Raw genomic sequence first — 19,987 nt, 5'->3', positions numbered from 1 at the left:
GGCGGGGCGGGAGCGGTTACGCCCCGAGGCCGGCCCGGCCGGCGGGGAGGGAGGCGGGTCCGGGCGCGCCGGGGCCGCCGGGCAGTTCCCTCGGCGCGCGGCTCGGGCCCGCGGGGCCGCCTGCCCCATGGCGCGGGAGCGGCCGCCCGGGCGGGGCTGCGGGGCCCTGCGGCGGTGCGTGCTCGGCGCCGCGCTGCTGCTCGGCCTGCGGCTGTGCGCGGAGCTGCGGCCCCCCCGCGCCCCGGCGCCCGCTCCCCGGCCGCCCCCGCCGCCGCCCCCGCCGCCCGCGCCCGGCCCGGCCCGCGGCGCCAGCAGGAGGCAGGTGACCTACGTGCGCAGCGGCCGCCGAGCGCCCACCGAGGCCGGCGGGAGCGGGACGCCGGAGCCGGGCTGCTGCGCCCCCCGCGGGCGCCCCCGCCGGAAGGTCAGTGCGGCCGCCGCGACCTCGGGCCCTGGAGCGACGCCCGCGGGCCGCCCCGGGGCCTTCAGGGACCCCCGCACCCCCCGCGGGCCCCGCCCGTGCCCGCGGCGCCGCGCCTGCCGCCGCCTCCCGCACCTGCTGGGCCTGGCGGCGCCCGGGGCGGAGCACCCAGCCCTGCCCTCAGGGCGCTTGCAGTCTAGGAGGCGAGGGTGTGAGCCGGGCAGACCCCAAAGCGGTTGGGGGTTGGCCTGCAGGCTCCGCTTCCCCTGGTGGACCTGCGCCCTGAGTGGCTTGCCCTCGGCCCCCGCGGCCCCCCGCGGCCCCCCGCGGCCCCCCTCCAGCCTCCGCGCCTGCAGTGCCACCGCCCGTGTTGCAGGGGCCTGGACGCTCGAGGCCGGAGGTGCCAACCTCGGTTTGCCTTCCAGGCCCCGGTAAGGCCGCGCTTCCTGCCGCATTAACTTCCTGGCTCGCACCTCCGCACCCGGGACTGGCTCAAGTTTGACCCCAGGGTGCTAAGCCGCTGGCCTCCCTACCCTTTTGGAGCTCAGTGACCTACTAGGCACTGGGGATGAAAAGATGAGGAACTGCGCGGTGAGCCTGCCCGGGCCTCCTACCCACAGCCCCTTGTGTCCGTCGCCCTCACCGCCTGCCTTTGGGGAGATGGAAAACCCTTCCTTTGCCTCGGCTGCTTTCTTTCGCTTCTCGGTCTAACCTGCTTTTCCGGGTCACACTCCACCATTTGTCCCCTGCTTTCCGTGCCCCCCTCCCTTGCCTCTGACCACCATACCACCTGCATCTACAGGGTAGATAACCCTGTAGCTCCCAGGCCAGGGTTATCTACCTTCCTAGATAACCTCAAACCCTTTTTTTTTTCTGTCCCTGAAACCTCACCGCCCAAGTCGTAAGTGGCTCTTCCACTCCCTTCGTCATGCTCCTAACGCACTTTCCATGGCACCGTGTAATGCCTCCAACACACATTTGCCAAGGGCTTCCCAGGTCCTAGATGCTGTATCAGGTGCTGGGGGCACAAAGGGAGGTCAAAGTCTGGTGAGGGAGGCATTCAGCTTAGGCCTCCAGTAATGTGACCAATGGTGTGTATTAAGGTCTTGAACTCTGGCCGAGGAGTCAAAAAAGGCTGTGAGGGGACGTTTGACCCAGGACTTATTTCTTAAAAGTGCAATTTCTTTTGTTTCTCTCCATGTCCTCAGACGTCCCTTCAACCCCACCCCGATGTTTTCCTCTCACATCCGCCCTCAGCCTCTGTTGTTTCTGTTGTCACCTGTCCAAGAATCAGTCTTAAATCTTGGTCACCACTTCAGACAACAGTATCTGTAACTGGAGCCTGTCCTGCAAATGGAAAGGGTTGGAATGCACAGACTCAGAGGGTCACTCGGGAGGAAGTTTACATCCATCCCCTTTGGGAGTCTGCTGTATTGATTCAGGCTGGGGAGGGTGGTAGAGATGGAGGGATGAGGAGGGGTCCGATTCTGGATCTGTTTTGAAGATGAGGGAGGGAGGAGAAGTTTTCCTTGTTCAGCTTTTGGTTTTGGAGGGGAATGGCTAGAAATCAGGAAGTTGGCTTTAAACATGTTGAGTTTGAAATGTCCTTTAGACTTCCAAGTGGAAATGTCAAACAGGCATGGGGCATAGGGGTCTAGAGCTGGAGGAAACATCCAGGCTGAAGAAAGAGAGATATGGGAGCCATCAGTGTACAAGTGGGACTAGAGCCATGAGACTGTAGATCTACTAGGGAGTGAGGGTGGCTAGCAGAAATGAGCCATCTGGGTCTGAGCCCTGAGGCTCAGCTTTATTCAAATTAAATGAGGAAAAAACCAAAAGGAAATATGTGGATAGAGTCTGGTGTGTTAGAAGCACTCACTAATCGTAGCTTCAGGGGTCACGAACCTGACCTGAGTCTTCAGCCTCAGCCATTCCCCAGGTGTTATTTGTTGTAACCTGTGGAAATAGGTTCCTTGAGCTTATGCTGATCCTCACTTGGGAGGCCCTCATCCTCCTTTCTCATATGATTCACGGCCTTTCTGTCCTTGAAGGTTCAGGTCAGGAGTCATCACCTGGAAACCTTCCCGTAATGATTGTACTTCCAGGCTGGTCTCTCCCCCAGTTGGGAATGACAACAGAAGTGCATTCTGATTTGTGAGTTGTTTTGTACATGTTGTGATAGTTTGCCCTCACGGTTGTATTTCCCAGAAAAGGATTGTATTTCCCAGAGTGGCAATACCCAGGAATTGCTTACTCCCGAGACACTGATAGGTAAAAAACAAAACAAAACGAAACAAAAACTATCTTACTATTTCAGCCTATTTTGCGTGACTCTAGATGTCTTTGGTTAAAAATGTATATTAAAAAAATGTATAAGAAGGAACTGAGCTTATTGTTTTGAAAATATTGATTTTTTTTTTTAGCCTCCTAAGGAAGAACTGTCCCTGGATTTCCTTTTCCCCAGCTATCTGTTTATTTATTTACTTTTTTCCAAGCTATTACATTCTAACTTCCTCACATTCCTAGATAGTGGGAATCTTGAATTTGTTTCATTTCCCCATTTTTTCAGTTGAGTTAAAATGTTCCTCAAAGCTGAAAAGACCAGTTATCTAATCTGTTCTCCCACTTCTGGGAACAGTTTGAGATCCCTTATCTCCCTGGGGACAAATCTGGTTCCATTTTTAGCCTCCTATCAAGATGTGAAATGTAAGCTCCACGCACCCATTAAATAATTGATATAATTAAAGTTTGGAAGTGCTGTGTTAAAAACCTTGGATCCTATTTTATTTAAATTTTGTTTGTTGAGAATAATTGGTAAACAATGTTATTTCGGTTTCCGGTTACTTTGTGGAAGGCACCTACCAGATTGGTGAAGGAGAAGTTCCATTCTATTTTGAGGATGGCTTTTGGGAACGGATGAAAACCTGCATGAAATAATTGGGTTGCCGAGGGTTTCTTGTCAACGTGCTTCCTTTGCAGGTGTTAGAGGCACAAAAATTCAGCAATTACATTGCCACTTTAATCACAGCTTATGCTTCTCTTAAAGAAAATAATCTGTTATAAAAAAGTGTAGTCCTCATGTAATTCTTTCTCTCTTTCCTCCTCCCTTTCTTTCACCAAACTGTGCAAGAACTAGCTTTAAATATTATATCTTCTTTCACATCAGAGGTTGTAACCTTAGAGCACTGTGAAATGGTGGCAAGCCATCCATGATGGATAAATACTGCCTTTTTTGAGTAGGACTACCCTGGAACCCGTGCATTTTTGTATATACAGGAGCCTTCAAAATCTGCATACTACACACACATAAACATTTCCCTGTGATTCTTTTTCTTCCTCGCCCGTGTTTCTTTCTGGTTTTTCTGTCTTGGATATTTACTGTGATTACATGGGTGAAGTTCTTTGCTGGGGCCGGGGGTGGGGGGGTGGGGGGGATGGGGTGGGGGGGGGAGGGTTGCATTTGTTGAGGACCAAGATATGGTCCCCAGGAATTATGCTTCTTTTAAAAAGTATGTATGTATGTATGTATGTATGTATTTATTTATTTATTTATTTAGAGTAGGGGAGGAGCAGAGAGAGAGAGACGGAGGAAGGGAATCTCAAGCAGACTCCCTGCTAAGTGTGGAGCCCAAGGTGGGGCTCGATCTCAGGCCCCTGAGATCATGATCTGAGCCAAAATCAAGAGTCTTGACGCTTAACCAACTGAGCCACCCCGGTGCCCCGATGCATGCTTCGTTATGCAGTCTTGGGAAGATGTTTCTCTCACGGGTTAGCAAACCATGTGCAAGACAGCCGCACAGTCTATGGCTCATTTGCACAGGAGAAACGCTCACACAGGAGCCAAGCTTCCTGAAGAAATTTCTTCTCTCTTATCGGAGGTATTTTACTTGACATTTAATATGTTGGATGGAAAAGTGACTTGTGAGTCACAGAGCCACAGAACCCGGCGATGTGCTGGTTGGGTTTGCTAGTTACAGATCCTTCGGAATAATGTGTCAGGAAAAAAAAAAAAAAAAAAGCAAAAAAAAGTGCTGTTTCCTCATCTGAAAAACCATATGGAATAATTTGGTCTTTCTTTCTCACTTCTCATCATCTTAGTTTTCTAATTCTGTGATTTCCATCAAGGGGGAAGAGGAGGATGCCTAGTAGGTACCCCTTGACACAGCCAACTGCCTTCAAAGTCCTTATTCGTTTCAGAATCCTTGCAGGTAGGTCTGAATGGCTTGTAAAATCCGGCCCAGCGGTAGTTTCCAGCTACTTAGGTTTTTGCCTGCGCCTACATTTCTGTCCTTCAGGGAACAGCATTCATCAGTCCTCTCCCACTGTCCTCAGGAGGCAAAGCATTTTCATTTTAAACAAAGTCGTTGAGGGTAATTGAATGAGCTCGGGCAGTATGTGGGTGTGAAACAGCAGTTGCTTGGTTTCAGAAAGAAAAGCAGGTTTTGATTAAAACTTTGATGTGCCTTAGACAGGGAATAGGCCTCTGCGCTCCTTCCAAACCCCGCAGTTCCTCGGAGAGCAATCTGTGGGCAAAGGAACTGCTAATGGAGGCTCTGTTGTTTTTCAACAGTTGGCAGTGGAGATTTTAGGTTTTTGTGGGCAATTTGTCCAGTCCATTTTCCAGGGAACAGAAAACCCTATCAGTTTTCTCGAATTGGGTTTCCCTTTTGGTCTGTGAAGAGAAGCAGTGGTATAGTCAAGCTGGAGCCTGTCCAGGGTGGGTCTGCATTGGAGTTTTTCCATCTGTGCTACGACACCTTCGGAGTCCTCGTGCTTCTGAGGACTTGGGCTCTTTATTCTGTGAGTCACAGAAAGTGACAGGAGCCTGCTTCACATTTACCATGAGACACACATGGAAGCCGGAGTCTCCCAGCACTGAGAAACTTCTTTTAGAAGCAGCCCTTGAATTCTCTACAGACCTCACATGGGTTCCTCCCTCGCTTTATTTTTTAAAAGATTTTATTTATTTATTCATGAGAGACACAGAAAGGCAGAGACACAGGCAGAGGGAGAAGCAGGCTCCCTGATGCAGGACTCGATCCCAGGGGAGCCCGAGGTGGGACTCAATCTCAGGACCCCAGGATCACACCCTGAGCCAAAGACAGATCCTCAACCGCTGAGTCACCTGGGCGTCCCTCACATGGGTCCCCCTTAATGGCCCGTGGAGTTTTCTAAGAGAGGGTAGGAAAATGTGCTGTCTCTTAAGCATTTTTATCCTGTTCAAATGATTGCAACAAAATTGAGTTGTAGGAGGCTCACATGTAGGACTACGTATTACTATATGTAATTTAAAATAATAGCAAGCTGGGTTGTTAGTGGATGGCTCAGGAGGTAAGTTTGGCCCATGAAGAATTTTGTTTGAACCATTCAGTGTTTTAAGTATTTGAACGTAAACGTCATTAGACGGGGCCTGTAGTGTCCAGGGGACTCCAGCTCAGCGCTCACTCCACTTACTTTACCTGTCTGATCTCTGAAGGCATTTGAAGTTGCAACCCCTCAGCCAGATGTCAAAATGAACAATTGTTTTTCCTAAAAAAGTGACAAGTGAGGTTAATGCTGCTAAGCTCGATGACCACATGGCACACACAAAAAACTAGATACACTGAAGCCAGAGGTCTTTGTAGTCATTCCTAGTAAAGAAAGATGAGTTGCCTAAGGCTGGAGTTGGATAATGGGGAGAGGAAGATTGTAGGGGAGTTAAGACAATGTTCTTTTTGGTTGTCAACAAGAAAGAATGGACTGTGACCTAGCTTAAGAAAAAAAATAATAAATAAAATTATTTTTTGGGAAAACTTGAGAACTTCTCACTGAATTGGAGGAAGAGTTAAGTGCAGAGGAGAAGGAGCAGGGCTGCTCAGGAAATCCCAGCTCTCCTCGACCTTCTCCCTAGAGTGTAACAAGACTGGCCTCCCTCCACTCCAGCCTGATGTCTTAGACACTCACTCCTGGACCAGCCAGCTCTCGCCACAAGCCATCAACAGAGCCCAGGAGTCCCCTTCCTGCCCCAGAAGCCATTCTTAGAGGAAACCTTCCCTAAGTTACCCCTAGAAGTCAAGTCTTTGGCATTCCTTAACTATTTAGTAAATTTATGGTACACTTTGCCCTTAGGATTTTGTTTTTCTCATATTTTATTTTTTTTAACTAGTCCAGTTCAGGGATCTTGAAACTGAGCATCTAGAAACAGAGCGTAGATTTTGTTTGTTTTGTTTTGTTTGTTTTTTAAACAAACATGTCTCATGAAAGAGAGAGGCAGAGACAGAGGCAGAGGGGGAAGCAGGCTCCCTGCAGGGTTCCTTCCCAGGATCCCAGGATCATGACCTGAGCCCAAGGCAGATGCTCAACCGCTGAGCCACCCAGGTGCCCCTGTTTGTTTTTTAATAAGCCTAGCATCTGTGCTTCTGCGTGTATTTATTGGTTAGCTACTTCTCTGTCTAGATCTCTTCTTGTAGATGATGACCTTACTTCCATGTAGCATTTGGCAATAAGTTGGTACCTTCCGCTTATTTCTCATTTTTAAAAAATTCATTTGGGTATATGCACACAAGATCTTTGTAGATGCAATGTTTTCCTTTTTTTTCTTTTAATAAGTTATTTGTGACAACTTTTAGTAGAGAAAGTAAGTGTAATCAGTATGCAGCTCATTATCCCAATTAGGGCTCTCAAACCAAAGTTAGACTCTTATGTTCTGTTTGATTATTTTTCTGTCAATGCAGAGTTACTTTGCAAAAAAATAAAAATCTGAAAAATTTTTCAGAGCATCTAAATATTGACAGCCCTGTTTGCAACTGGCTAGCTTGAGATTGGTTAACATGTGGTTATTTCTGTAGTAGGAGTCTCTGAAACTGGTAAAAACAGGGATTCACTAGAAGAGTACTTGGGTAGAGCTGAGGAAGAGCTGCAAAACCCAGAAAGGCTCAGGAGACTTGACTATGGGCTGAACTGAGCATTGGAGACCTTTTTTTTTTGCTGTTACTCATTACCCCAGAGGTAGTGGGTATCTATCATTCTTTTTGACCAGACCTTTGAATTCCCCCTCCTGTGTTTGAGGAATTCTCCACCTTTCTGAGAAAAAAAGCCAAAAAGTAATTTCCTCACTCTTTCTTGCACCTTGAGTGCCTTCATGATATACCTGCTTGAGAGTTTTGTTGGCACCTTAGAGATTTGGGGAAGCAAGTGGCCTGCGGACCACGGAGTGGCACGGTGGCTGAGACGCTAGGGCAGGCGTCCGGTTCCCCAGGGCCGTGAAATGAGCCATGGTGTCTGTGCCCAGCAACGGGCGGTGTGGCCCACACTGGCGGGAAGGGTGGATTCCTGCCTTTGAGATTCCGTGTAAGCTCTTAAATCTTCAATCAATTCCTTTCCTCCTTAACTAGCCAGAGTGGTTTCTGTTGTTTACAACCAAGAACCTTGACAGATCAGTAAATTAGAACTGGCAGTTTGGAAGGTTACAACGGTAAATTTCTCTCTTCAATTTTGCCTGGCCTATTTAATTCAGATTTTAGGACATGATGATTGGGGTTCAAGTGAACTATGGGCCGAGGGCCGTTTCCCTGACGAGATAATAGCATTTAGCTCCGGATGGCACAGATCTGTTAACGTATCAGAGAGATGGAAGCCCCTTTTTCATGGCACCATTGGTCTGGGGGGTTGGGGCCCGAGGGGGCCGGTTTGTGCTGTGATCACAAACAACCTTCACATCTCAGGGCTCACACTCACAAATGTGTGTTTCTCACTCATGCTGTAGAGCCATTGCTGGTGGGCCGGGTTGGGGTGACCCCCGGTGCTATCATCCTTCTCTCCCTGGGGCCCAGGCTGGCAACCCGGTCACCATCTGGGAACTTGCCTGTCACCTTGGCAGGGGGGCGAGTGCTCTGGAGGGTCTGGCATGGCATTGGGAAATGTCCTGGCTGGAAACCCCACCCAGCACTCCTGCTCACAGCCCAGTGGCCAGATACCCAGGACAGGAGGGCAGAGGCCTGGAAATGTTGGGTGAGCAGCACTTTGGGGACCACAGTAGGGTAGCCCTTCAGTCATCCGTGTCTAAACGGGCGTCGTCTAGGTCATGTTTCTCGCTCCCTCTTTTGAACGCCTCGCTGAATATGCACATTTGACAGCATTGAATAAAACACGGGAAGCTCTTTTCAGGGGGCCTGGATCTAAAATGAAGCAGACATCTGAATTTAGCAGAACAGGGAAATAAAACAAGACTCGATTTATAGCTTATAAACAGTGCTGCGGCGTGTCCTGGAGTTTGTTAAACACAATGATTCTCCTTGACGTTGTTTATGCTAGATTCCCTGCACAGCCTAGCGATGGGAGGATGGTCTGCAGGTCTTTTTTTTTCTGGAGAAAAGAAAAGCAAGTTTTGAATAAATAAAGCCACGCATCTAAATGAGCTGAAGGGCCTCTGGGGAGATGACTCAAACTCTGTGTTTCAGTCCACCTTGATGGAGATCACTAACTTTTAGGTGGAGCAAGTTGAAAGACTTGTGTTCAGGACCTGGCCCCCAGTCAGAGGCAAGACTCCTGTTGTGTAGTGTTTGCTGTTGTGCACAATATGCCAGCAAGTGTTTCTGGTTTAGATTTCATCTACTTTGAGTGGAGCACCACAAATCACTTAAAAATCCTAATTAACAAAATGCCCATTGAGCACAGTGACTAGATCACGAGAGAAGGGAAGCCCCATAGTTCTGCAGGTTTGGGGGAGAATATGGGGAAGCTGGTGAAGGTAACACCTGAGCTCCTTGGAGACCTACTTTCGTGGATTCGCAAGTGTCATAAAAATACTTTCTTATGATGCAGCCTCACCTGTAAGATGGGCTCATATTTTGATACTTCAGGTTGGAAGTTTAAATTCTGCTCCACTAAAAAAAAATAAAATAAAATAAAAAAATAAACAAATAAATAAATTCTGCTTCACTACTCCCTGGATGTGGCATATGTGGTCTGAACTTTAGTTTTCTCCTCTGTAAAAAGGAATGGTGCTTAACCCACAGGGTAGTCATGAAGAGTAAACAGGGGTATGTGGGTGAAAACACCTAGTCTGTGGGAAGCAGGTCCCTGGGCATCAGAAGGGTGTAGGCACGTATGTCTGTGGGCCGTAAAGCCTAGTATTCATTGGGATATTTAATATTTCTTTTACTCTTGAAATTTTAAATTTAATTTTATTTTCATCAAGTTTTAATTCCAGCATTGTTAAGCATTAGTTTCAGGTGTTGTACAACATAGTGATTCAACAATTCCATACATCGCCTTGTGCTCATCATGATAAGTGCACTCCTTAATCCCCATCACTCATTCACCCGCCCTCTCCCCCACCTCCCCTCTGGTATCCTCGGTTGGTTCTCTATAGTTTAGAGTCTGTTTCTTGGTTTGTCTCTCGCTTTCTTTTTCTTTGCTCCTTTCTTTTGTTTCTTAGATTCCACCTATGAGTGAAACCATATGGTATTTGACCTTTTCTAACTGACTTATTTCACTTAGTGTAATATACTCTTGATTCTTCCGTGTTGTGGCAAATAGCAAGATTTTGTTCTTTTTTATGGCTGAGTGGTATTCTAGTGTGTGTGTGTGTGTATGTGTGTGTGTGTATACATCTTATCTTCTTTATCTAGTCATCTGCTGGACACGTGGGCTGCTTCATAATTTGGCCATTGTAAAATTTGGCTCAATACACACAGGGGTGCATGTATGCCTTTGAATTAGTATTTTCGTATTTTGGGGTCAAATATACAGTAGTTCGATTCCTAGATCATGTATTTTTAACTTTTTGAGGAACCTGCATACTGTTTTCCACAGTGGCTGCATCAGTTTGCATTCCCACCCATACACTGTATGAGAATCCCTTTTTCTCCACATCCTCACCAACGCTTGTTATTTCTTGTATTTTTGATTTTAGCCATTCTGATGGATGTGAGGTTATAGCTCATTGTGGTTTTAGTTTGCATTTCCCTGATGATAAGTGATGTTGAGCATCTTTTCATGTGTCTGTTGGCCATCTGTGTGTGTCTTCTTTGAAGAAGTGTCTGTTCATGTCTTCTGCCCATTTTTAAATTGGATTATCTGTTTTGGGGTATTGAATTGTATCGGTACTTTTTTTTTTTTTTTAAGATTTTATTCATTAGATAGATAGAGCATGAGCAGAGAGACAGAGGGAGAAGCACATTCCCCACCGAGCAGAGAGTCTGACATGAGGGTCCACCCCAGGACCCCAAGACCATGACTGGAGCCCAAGGTAGATGTCTAACCAGCTGAGTCACCCAGGTGCCCCATACCAGTTCTTTATATATTTTGTATACTAATCCTTTATTAGATATGTCATTTTCAAATATCTTTTCCCATTCAGTAGGTTGTCTTTTTGTTTTGTTGATTGTTTCTTTTGCTATACAGCTTTTATATTGATGTAGTCCCAATAGTTTATTTCTTTTACTTTTGTTTCTCTTGCCTCTAGAGACTATCTAGAAAAATGTTGCTATGGCAATGTCAGAGAAATTGCTGACTGTGGTCTCTTCTAGGATTTTTTATGGTTTGGGTCTCACATTTAGGCCCTTGATCCATTTTGAATTTATTTTTGTGTTGGTGTAAGAAGGTGGTCCAGTTTCATTCTTTTGCATGTAGCTGTCCAGTTTTCCCAACATCATTTGTTGAAGAGATTGTCTTTTCCCCATTGCATAATCTTTCCTGCTTTGTCAAAGATTAATTGACCAAAAACTTTTGGGGTTATTTCTGGGTTTCCTATTCTGTTTTTTATATATATATAATTTGTGTGTGTGTGCCAGTACCATACTGCATTTGATTACTACAGCTTTGTAATATATCTTGAAGTCTAGAATTGTGATATTTCCAATTTTGTTTTTCTTTTCAAGATTGCTTTGGCTATTTGGGATTTTTTGTGGTTCCATATGAATTTTAGGATTGTTTGTTCTAGTTGTATGAGAAATGCTCTTGGTATTTTGCTAGAGATTACATTAAATTAAAAAAAAAAGAGATTACATTAAATGTGTAGATTACGGGGGAATCCCTGGGTGGCTCAGTGGTTTAGCACCTGCCTTTGGCCCAGAGCATGATCCTGGGGTCCCGGGATCGAGTCCCACGTCAGGCTCCCTGCATGGAGCCTGCTTCTCCCTCTGCCTGTGTCTCTGCTTCTCTCTCTCTTTGTATCTCTCGTGAATAAATAAATAAAATCTTTAAAAAAATTGTGTAGATTACTTCGGGTAGTATAGACATTTTAACAATATTTGTTCTTCCAACCCATGAACATTTCTTTGTGTCATCTTTAATTTCTTTCATCAGTGTTTCTTTTTTTTTTTTTTAAGATTTTATTTATTTATTCGTGAGAGACACAGAGAGAGAGAGAGAGAGAGAGAGGCAGAGACACAGGCAGAGGGAGAAGCAGGCTCCATGCAGGGAGCCCGACATGGGACTCCATCCCAGGTCTCCAGGATCACAGCCTGGGCTGGATCACACACCGGACTGCAGGCAGCACTAAACCGCTGCGCCACCAGGGCTGCCCTCATCAGTGTTTTATAGTTTTCAGAGTATAGGTCTTTCCCATCTTTGGTTAAATTTATTCCTAGATATCTTATTATTTTTGGTATAAATATAAATGCAATTGTTTTCTTAATTTCTTTCTTTCTTTCTTTCTTTCTTTCTTTCTTTCTTTCTTTCTTTCTTTCTTTCTTTTTTTGCTGCTTCATTATTAGTGTAGAGAAATGCAACAGCTTTCTGCACATTGTATCCTGTGACTTTACTGAATTCATTGATCAGTTCTAGTAGTTTTTTGGTAGAGTCTTTGGATTTTTTTATATATAGTATCATGTCATCTGCAAACAGTGAAAGTTTTACTTCTTCCTCACCAATTTGGATGCCTTTTATTTCTTTTTGTTGTTTGATTGCTGTGACTGGGACTTCTAGTACTATGTTGAATAAAAGTGAGAGAGTTGGACATCCTTGTCTTGTTCCTGACCTTAGGGGAAAAGCTCTCAGTTTTTCCCCATTGTGAAATTTGCTGTGGATTTTTCATATAAGGCCTTTATTATATTGAGGTATGTTCTCTGTAATCCTACTTTGTTAAGAGTTGTTTTTTTTTTTTAATTTTAAAGATTTTCTTTATTTATTCATGAGAGAGACAGGGAGAGAGGCAGACACACAGGCAGAGGGAGAAGCAGGCTTCATGTAGGGAGCCCGATGTGGGACTGGATCCCAGGACTCCAGGAAAACGCCCTGCGCTGAAGGTGGCACTAAACCACTGAGGCACCCAGGCTACCCTGTTAAGAGTTTATCATGAATGGTTGTTGTACTTTGTCAAACTATTTTTCTGCATCCATAGAAATGATTTGTTTTTTTTTTTTTGTCCTTTCTCTTATTGATGTGATGTATCCCACTGGTTGATTTGCAAACATTGAACCACACTTGCATCCCAGCAATAAATGCCACTTGATAGTGATGAGTGATTTTTTAAAATGCATTGTTGGATTCAGTCTGCTAATATTTTGTTGAGGATTTTTGCATGTGTGTTCATCAAGATATTGGCCTGTAGTTCTCTTTTTTTTTTTTGGGTGGGGGGGTGTCTTTATCTGGTTTTGGTATCAGAGTAATGCTGGCCTCATAGAATGAATTTGGAAACTTTCCTTCCTTTTCTATTTTTTGGAATTGTTCGGAAAGAGTAGGTGTTAACTCTTCTTGACATGTTTGGTAGAATTTGCCTGTGAAGCCATCTGGTCCTAGACTTTTGTTTGTTGAGAGTTTTTGATTACTGAGTCAATTTAATTGCTGGTTATTGGTCTGTTAAATTTTTCTATTTATTCCTGCTTCAGTTTTGGTAGGTTCTATGTATTTAGTAATCTATCTATTTTTTCTAGGTTTTCCAATTTGTTGGCATATAATTTTTTGTAATATTCTCTTATAATTGTATTTCTGTACTGCTGGTTGCCATTTCTCCTTCTTCATTAGTGATTTTATTTATTTGAGTCCTCTCTTTTTCTTGGTGAGTCTGGCTAGGGGTTTCTCAATTTCGTTGATCTTTTCAAAGAACCAGCTCCTGGTTTTATTGATCTGTTTTACTGGTTTTTGTTTGTCTTTAGATTCTGTATCATTTATTTCTGCTCTAATCTTTATTGTTTTCTTCATTCTGCTTGAGGTTTGTTTTTTTTTTTTTTTTTTGTTCTTTTTCTAACTTCTTTAGGTGTAAGGTTAGTTGATTATTTGAGATTTTTCTGTAGGTTGAAAGTAAGGGGATAGAGAAACATTTATCATGCAAATGGGTGTCAAAAGAAAGCCAAAGTAGCAATACTTATATTGGGCAAAATAGATTTTGAAACAAGATTGTAAAAAGAGACAAAGAAGGGTACTATGTAATAATAAAGAGGATAATCCATCAAGAAGATGTAACAATTGCAAATATTTATGTGCCCAACATGAGAGCACCCAAATACATAAAATAGGTAATAAAAAGCAAAGGAACTAATTGACAGGAATATAATAACGGTAGGGGACTTTCACACCCCTCTTACATCAATGGACAGATTATCTAAACATAAAATCAACAAAGAAACTAGCTTTGAATGACACACTGGACCAGATGGGTTTAAGGGATATATTCAGAACATTCCATCCTAAAACAGCAGAATACACATTCTTTTCAAGTGCACATGGAACATTCTCCAGAATAGAACACACATTAGGCTGCAAAACAAGTCTCAACAAATTAAAAAAGGTTGAATTCATACCATGCATATTTTCTGACCACAATACTATGAAACTAGAAATCAACCATAAGAAAAAAATCTGGCAAGACCATAAATACATGGAGGTTAAACAACAGGCTACTAAACAACAAATGGGTCAACCCAGAAATCAAAGAATAAATAAAAAATTACATGAAAAAAATGAAAATGAAAACACGGTGGTCCAAAATCTTTGGGATGCAGTAAAAGCAGTTCTAAGAGGGAAGTTTATAGCAATATTCTTGAAATTTAAAGCATATATAATATGCTCAGCCATCACAGGGGCTAGAATATTTTTTTTTTTTTTTAAGATCTTAAAAGCTTGCAGTAACTGATAAGTTTTTGTTAGAATTTTTACTATAAAGTTATTTCCTATATAGCTCATTTATTATGAAATTGTTAAGGCTTGCCTGGTCACATTAATTTGTGATTTTCCCCCCTCAAAAGTGATCACAAATATCTTTTGCAACATGCTGTTAAATAATTTTCGTCTGGGTTAATGTGACTGTATAAATGTTTCCACACTTTTGAAATACATTTTTCATTCAAAAGAATGTTTACAAATCTATTAACTGTGCCTCTTACTGTAGCTGTTATTTCTTTAGTTCAAAGGAGGCCAGTGGAGTAATTATAGGTAATAGAGTTAATTACTAAATTATTTTTCTGGTCCTGTCGTCTGCATTTTAGTCAGTTAAGTGCATAGTATTATGCTTGTTGCTTTATATGCATTTAAAAGATAAACTCAATTTAACCAACAGTAAACAAACTAAGTATTGACTTTGGTAGTACGGAGAATACAAGGCCTTCAAGAAGCTTACAGTATAAGAGTTGGGGTGGGCAGGGATGGCTGTGCTAGAGGAGTGGCATATATTCTTTCATTTAATTCTCACCACAAACCCATGAGGTAGGAATTGTCCTTACTTTGCAGATGAGGAAGCCAAGTCTCAGAGACACTTATGAATTTGGATAGACATAGCTATAAGGGATGAAATGAACCCATAACTTTTTCTATTTGCTCACTGAGATAGGTAGCTAACAGCCAATTCTCACATAAGGTAGATTATTTACCAGATAAAAATTAAAATCTTCTTCAAACAAACAAAAAATACCCTCAGGCAAAGAGACAAGTCATAGGCTAGGAGAGGATACTGAATGAGTATCATCAATAAAGGATTAATATCCAAAATTTTAAGATACCACCACCAAAAACCAAAAACAACCCCCACCCCTGCCGCCCAGTTTTAAAAAAAAAAAAAAAGGCAGAACAGAAAAACAGGCAGGGAATTAACTGGGAATTAGCTAAAAAGGAAACCTGGAAGACCATATATGTACATATGGGAGAGAGAGAGCAGCATGAGTGTACAGAAAGATGATCAATCCCACCAATTAACAGGGGAAGCAGATCAAAACACAGTGGGATTCTATTTTACCCCCAGCATATTGGGAAAAATGCAAAACAGCTGATAAAAGAAGGATTGAAGAGAATGTTGAACAAAAGGAACTCCCTGCTAAATTACTTTATCCCTAATAGCTCCCCATCCACAGTTTATTTTGTAATGTCTTCTCATACTTTCCCCATGACACTCCCTCTGGCTGACAACTTTTTCTTTCTTTATTTTTTTTTTTAAAGGTTTAAAGAAAAATTTTAAAGTAATCTCTACACCTAACAGGGGGCTTGAACTCACAATCCTGAGATCAAGAGTCATGTGTTCCGCTGTCTAAACCAGCCAGGTGCCCTTCTTTCTTTTATTCTTATTTACAGTCTCATTCCCCTGTGAAGGTGGGGCACTCATTTGTCTGGATCACCACTGTGTCCCACGTGACTTTGATAAGTACCAGCACATAGTAGGTGCTCAGTAAATAACAGTTGAAGGAATGGCTAATTTTAATCATCGCAGTGCTAGACCTTTATGTTTGAGGAACATCTCAAGAGCTACTTCAGAGTCCCAGGTTTCTGATTTCTGTATCAGGGTATTACACAATAGTCTTGGAACAGAGCACCCAGCATTGACTTTGCTTCCAGACATTGGTGAGTACAGAACAGAGGGTCACAAGCCTGTATGGCCCATGAGCTAAGAATGGTTTTTATAAATGGACATTTGCAACTGACTTGATGTTAGGAAATACTAACTGTAAACCCCAGTGAAGCAAAAAGCTATCCAAAAAGATTCCATTCTTCTCATTGGTAGCTCTATATTATAAGAAATTATGCACAATTGTTATATTTTGAATTTCATCAATAAAAATGTGGAAATATGTCTTTTCTCTTATTATGTGGGTAACTTGTTTTGCTGCTTGGCTCATGAAGTCTAAAGTAGTTACTATCTGACTTGCTGCAGAAAACCTTTGCCAACCCCTTTAATAGAAGTGGGCTCAGGACCACTTAACTATGACTTCCACATGGGGGCGACCACTGACCTTTATGAGAAGAAAGGTCTTGACTTCCCACCAGGACACCTAGAGGAAGTTTTGTTCCTCTCTAACCATTCTTAGGAGCAGCATCATGAAGTTTTCAGGTCTTTGTTTTTTTGCCATGCAGTGAACGTTAAAGTGAGTTAAATCTTGGTGTTTGAACCATGAGAGACTCCTAACTTGGGGAAAAAAACAAAGGGCTGCAGAAAGGGAGGTGGGGGGGGGGTAGATGGGGTAACTAGGTGAGAGGCATTAATGAGGGCACAACATGAGATGAGCACTGGGTATTATACCACATGTTGGCAAATTGAATTTAAATAAAATTTTGAAGAATTAAAAAAAATAAAAAGTAAAAAAAAATCTCTGCGTTTGTTTACTACTGCCGGGCGGTTACCCACCTTTTCTAACACAAGTATATTTTTGGGCCAGTCTGTGTTATGACAGTCAGGTGACCCCATCTTTTCCAATTTCTGGGGTCCTGGCCCTTAATATTTAAGGTGGCTTGAGCCATGTGCTGTGAGAGGTCCAGTACTTTTCTTGCCCTCCAATGATCTGACAATGTCTGAGGCTTACATTTCCTGGTCACTCTCTCTGAATTCCTGCTCACTGCTCCACCCCTCCTCTCTGCTCTGCACTGCCCAATTCTTTAATCTCCCAGTAGGACACCAACACAGGCTTGCTGAAGGTCTCAGGGTCATAGAGCGAGATACCAATGTAGTTCAAAACAGAAATCAATTTAAAATCGATTACCTAAAGTTTTCTTGGCCATTAAGGATTTCTTACTGGCTGTGTTTTCTTCATAGACTCATGCACCGTTGGTCTTGTCTTCTCTTGTCTATACTTCAGTTCCTTTCTTCCATTTTCAAGGCTCAAGCCCCCACTGACCTCTCTAGTCTCTTGAGCTTCCAGCAAACAAATTCCAGATACATGTCATTTCCTTACTCAGGCAATTTATCTTCTTCTGTTTTCCTCTCTCCTTCCAGGCCTGGCCTAGAGATGAATTATGGCACAGTGGTAGGAAGGCACAATTGGCTGCAATCGGTGTTTGTTTTAAAAAAAATCATGTTTCCCCATCCTCTCAACTGTTACACAGTCCATATTATGTGCTCAGCACAGTGCCTCGGATATAGTGAGCACTCATTACATGTTGGTTGTTCTTATTATTAGGAGAATCATGCCAGTTTAGGTCCAGCGTTGATCCCCTCATTCTGACTATGGCTACCGCTGTTGTTTATGGCATGGGGAAATACATGATTAGGGCATTTGGGGAGTAAGCAATACATTGCTTCCTGCAGAACCTCTTTTTTTCCTTCATGTATGTCTTGTTTTCCTCATGTTACTTTTGGGATCCCTGGTGAACTATATTGCCTTCTGTCTGCCATGGAAATGAGTTCACACAAAAGCTTCTGACATGGGTTCAAGAGTTCCTGGAAATAACCCAGCAACTGCATTCTTTGGTCTAGACCCAAGAGAACTGAAAACACAGGTTCACGCAAAACGTGTACACAGTTGTTTATAGTGGCATCATTCAGAATGGCCAGAAGTGGGAAGCAACCCACACGTCCATTAGCTGATGAATGGATACACAAAGTGTGGTGTATCTATATGACAAAATATGATTTTTATTATCATATGATATAAAAAAGAAAGAAGGGCAGCCCCGGTGGCGCAGCTGTTTAGCGCCGCCTGCAGCCTGGGGTGTGATCCTGGAGATCCAGGATCGAGTCCCACATCGGGCTCCTTGCATGGAGCCTGCTTCTCCCTCTGCCTGTGTCTCTGCCTCTCTCTCTCTCTCTCTGTCTCTTTGTGTCTCCCATGAATAAATAAATAAAATCTTAAAAAAGAAAGAAGCCCCGATACATGCTACAGTGTGGATGAGCTTTGAAAACATTATGCTAAGTGAAAGAAAACAGTCACAAAATGTGACATATTACATCACTCCATTTTAATGGAATAACCAGAGTGGGCAAATTTATAGTGACAGGAAGTAGATTAGTGGTTGCCAGAGCTGCAGGGAGGAAGGGATGGAGAGTGACTGCTCCTGGGAATGGATGGGATGAAGTTTGATGGGATGAAAATATTCTGGAATTCAATAGTGGTGACGGTTGCACAATCTGTGTATATATAAAAAAGCACTCAATTGTTTAAAATGGCAACTTTACGGTATGTGAATTATATCTCAGTTAAAAATAATGCCCAGAAGCCCATGGAATTTATGACCAGTGTGAAACTACATGTTTTTCTCTGTTCAGATAAAGATATATTAACCGTGGGAGAGTTCCTGGAACCTCCATCTGATGGTGCTCATTGATGGGGATGAGTGTGTTTAGCAGAAATGTGGAATCCATGTGTTTGTTCCTCTAGGGCATTTGCATTAAAAGGAACAGCAATTATACCAATACTTTCCTTTTTAAAAAATTATTTTAGGGCAGCTCAGGTGGCTCAGTGGCTTAGCGCTGCCTTTGGCCCAGGGCCTGATCCTGGAGATGCAGGATCGAGTCCCACGTCAGGCTCCCTGCATAGAGCCTGCCTCTCCCTCTGCCTGTGTCTCTGCCTCTCTGTGTCTCTCATGAATAAATGGATAAAATCTTTTTAAAAAAATTATTTTAAATTGGCTCCATGTCCAATGTGGGGCTTGAACTCATGACCCTGAGATCAAGAGTCACATGCTCTACCAAATGAGCCAACCAGGCACCCCTGATACCTTACTTTTAAACAAGTCTTCCCAAGCTTATAAAAGCTTGCTGTGTCATTATCCTTAATGGTTCTCATAACAGTCTCTTGAGTGAGACGGTTGTTATTTCCATTCCACCAAGAAGGACTCTTAAATAACTGGTTCAAGGTAAATAGAGATTATAACCCCGGTTGGCCAAGGTCAGATTTAATATTGTTTCTACTCCATACTATGCCTACATCGATGTTGAAATCTGGATCTCAGAAAAATATATTGATTTTAGGTTTGATATTAAGGCTTCTTAGATCCTCTCCAAGTCAGCTAATATATTTTAAAGCTTAATTTTAGCTATTTCGTCAGGTTGGAATTTCAAGCATGCCTTATGTTGGTTAAGAACAAATTTGAACTGATTATGTAATTATGATAGGGAATGTTCTTTTGAATAGTGAATATTCATTTTGTACAGAAGTAGTGAAAAAATGGCTTATTTACCTAATGTGCTCTAAGAGGACATTAACCTCAATCAGGAACAGATAGCTCCCTCACTTTTGAAACCTAAGTGTTTGACTTCATTTGGACACCCTGGTTACAGAGAATTGTTTTGGAAAATCTAAATGCCTGGGCTTCACTCCTGCACAGGGAATGTTCTTATTTATAAAACTGAACCACTAGCATAAATGGAAGTCTATTTAACATACACAACATTGTATCCTTCCTAGTTATGGTGGTGATATGTCCAGCCAAGGAACAGGGCAAAGA

General features: G+C 43.1%; 1 protein-coding gene across 2 annotated transcripts in view; it reads left to right on the top strand.

The window, feature by feature from the left end:
- Positions 1-127: 127 nt before the first annotated feature.
- Positions 128-19,987, top strand: part of METTL24 (methyltransferase like 24) — a 99,868-nt gene continuing 80,008 nt past the window's right edge. Inside the window, exon 1 of one of the 2 annotated variants that reach the window (XM_038554941.1) lies at positions 128-424. In XM_038554941.1, the coding sequence (XP_038410869.1) occupies positions 128-424 (297 nt within the window). The remainder of the gene's footprint in view (positions 425-19,987) is intronic. The other variant, XM_038554942.1, reaches the window with a different exon arrangement.

Source organism: Canis lupus, chromosome 12 (genome assembly GCF_011100685.1).
Source record: "Canis lupus familiaris isolate Mischka breed German Shepherd chromosome 12, alternate assembly UU_Cfam_GSD_1.0, whole genome shotgun sequence".
Lineage (NCBI taxonomy): Eukaryota > Metazoa > Chordata > Mammalia > Carnivora > Canidae > Canis > Canis lupus.
Note: the sequence above shows the minus strand (reverse complement) of the source record. Positions and strands in the feature narration are given on the sequence as shown.